The following is a 2527-nucleotide window of genomic DNA, read 5'->3' as shown; positions in this document are numbered from 1 at the left end:
AGCTTGGCCAGGCCATGCTGTGAGACATCTCCAGGCAACGGATTGTGACTCCATAGCCCACGGATCCTTCTACGTGGGCGCAGCGGCTCAGCCCAGCAGTTCGTGCCTGGCCTCCGACCGAGCGTGTGTGCGAGGACTGGAGTGTGAACAGGGCGAGCTTTGGTGCTGGAACGTGCTCTGGGTGCTGCTAGCGCAGCTCTCAGCGGCCGTCTCAGAGCCACTTGTTCTTTCCCCGACCCTGCTGGGAGCAGGCAGACGGGACAGCCCAGAGAGGCGAGTGCAGCAGCATAGGTAGGCGGCACGGGGACTGGTGGCGGGAGTGGGGGGCATCTCGAGGGACCCTTCCCAGGCCGCCGTCTGACTCACGTCTCTCGTCCTCTTGTCCTCTTCCAGCGTGACACCTGCTGCTGCTGCAGCGCCAGTGCTGGGGAGCGCGTTGCCATCTCCCGCTCCCCCTGGTCCACCAGAATTGGTGGAAGCATGGAGGCAGCATTAGACACGCGCTGCCCTGTGTGCCTGGAGAACTGGGACAGCGCGGCGTACGCCATGCCGTGCTGCCACCAGTTCTGCTTCACCTGCATCCAGCGGTGGACGAGTACCAGGCCCCAGTGTCCGCTTTGCAAACAGGGTGTGCAGTCCATCATCCACACCATGCAAGCGGACAGTGACTACGAGGAGCTGGTCCTCAGACCAGCTCCAGCTGCAGTGGCATCCGTTGCCACGAGGAGCCCTGCAGGCCCCCAGGCAGCCCGGCCATGGCCTGCAGTGCCCAGGCATTCTGCACATGGCCTCTCCCCTGCCACCTGGGCTTCTATCTTCAGGGAGTACCCGGCCCTGCTGCGGCCCCTGCGCTCCTGGCTGCAACGGAAGCTGCGCCGCATCCTGGGCACCGAGGAGCCCCAGGCAGATGCACTGGCCAACAGTGTCATCTCGGCCCTGCTCCTTGTTGGCTTGGATCAGGAGATCCTCATACAGAGGCTGGACACCAACCTGCGTGGCCACACCAGGAACTTTGTAAGGCAGTTCATCGCCTTCACTGTGCAGAGGTGCAGCAGGGATGTTCTGCACTTCCTGGGCCTCAACATCAGCCCTCCTGCTGAGGCAGAAGAAGGCAACCCAGCATCAGAGCCCAGTGCTGCCCCACAACAGGAGGCTCCTGTCTCTGACCCAGCGCCCTCCATCAGCCCTGCCAGCTCCAACAGGGACGAAATGCTGGGCAGGACAGGAGAAGACCTCAATGGGCGTCCCAGCCGCCCACATTCCAACCCTGCGGCGGTCACCACGGAGCAGGCAGCGCCCAACGAGGAGCCAGCACAGCCTGTGGCAGGGCCCTCTGGGAACAGCCAAACTCAGCAGCCCCAGAGAGCCCCAAAGAGGAAGGCCAGCAACTGCCAGGCCTCAGCATCACCAAAGAAGAGGCCACCCCACCGGCAGGATTAGAACAGCCACAGAGCTGATGAGACTGGGGCCGGGCAGCAGCTGGGACACACACTGGCCCCAGTGGACCCTTGCCATCAGGGTCCACTTCCAACATTCAAATAAACTAGAAAGAAAGACTGCAAAAATATGTCTTGGTATTGCTAACTGCACAGCTGTTGTTGCTTCCCCATCCTAAACGCTTTCTCCCCTTTATCCTGCTGCTGTGCCACTGCTTGCACTGTTGCAGCCCAGACAGGAACCCCACGGGCTTCAGGGAGGGCAAGGGCAAATTTCTCCAGAGCGCATGACAGCTGGGGTTTGCCAGCTGGAGTGGACCGAGGAGTCCTGCAGGACACCAGGCTGAGCGAGCAAGGAGCCCAGGCCGCCTTGGTGAATGCTGTCCTGGGCTGCATGAGGCCGGGTGCTACCGGCAGGTGAAGGGCGGTTATCCTGCCCTCTGCTCAGCCCTGAGGAGGCCACAGCTGGAGCTCTCAATGCCATTATCCGTATCATTTATGAAGATGTTGAAGAGCATCAGTCTCAAGAACAATCCCTAAGGGACACTGCTTGTGACCGGCCTCTACCCAGACACAGAACCATTGATCTCATTGATCACAGCCCTTTGGCTGAGACCAGCCAATCGATTCTTAATCCACCTGACAGTCCATCATTCAAATTCATACCTCTTCAATGCAGAGAGAATGTTGTATTGAGGGACCATGTCAAAGGCTTTGCAGAAGTCCGGGTAGATGACATCCATCGCCCTTTCCCTGTCCTCCTTTGCTGTCACTCCATCATAGAATGCCACAAGATTGTTCAGTCAAGATCTGCTCTTGGTGAAGCTATGCTGGCTATCTCAAATCACATTTTTGTCTAGTATGTGCTTTAATGTGGTAATCAGGAGGACCTGCTCCATAACCCTCCCAGACACAGAGGTGAGGCTCACCATCCTGTAGTTCCCTGGGTCTTCTTTTCTTTCTTTCTTAAAAATGGGAGTAACGTTTCCCTTTCTTCAGTCACTGGGGATTTTACCTGACAGCCATTATTTTTCACTTCTCCAGTTCCTTCATAACAAGGCTATATGGTTTTTTTACATGATCTTTTTGTT

At 57.8% G+C, this 2527-nt stretch overlaps 1 protein-coding gene across 1 annotated transcript; it reads left to right on the top strand.

Moving 5' to 3' along the window:
• Nucleotides 1-480: 480 nt before the first annotated feature.
• Nucleotides 481-1484, top strand: LOC146762460 (uncharacterized). Its single transcript, XM_085536787.1, has one exon. The coding sequence runs from the start codon at nt 481-483 to the stop codon at nt 1438-1440; it is 960 nt and encodes a 319-aa protein (XP_085392913.1). The 3' UTR covers nt 1441-1484.
• Nucleotides 1485-2527: the final 1043 nt, after the last annotated feature.

The sequence above is a fragment of the Coturnix japonica genome, chromosome 1, assembly GCF_054131305.1.
Source record: "Coturnix japonica strain WE chromosome 1, WE-NBRP24, whole genome shotgun sequence".
Taxonomy (NCBI): domain Eukaryota; kingdom Metazoa; phylum Chordata; class Aves; order Galliformes; family Phasianidae; genus Coturnix; species Coturnix japonica.
This window is presented reverse-complemented; position numbering and strand designations above follow the sequence as displayed.

What these genes read in the sequence shown, in the direction of transcription:
- LOC146762460 (XM_085536787.1), top strand. Translation starts at nt 481, where the DNA reads ATGGAGGCAGCATTAGACACGCGCTGCCCTGTGTGCCTGGAGAACTGG.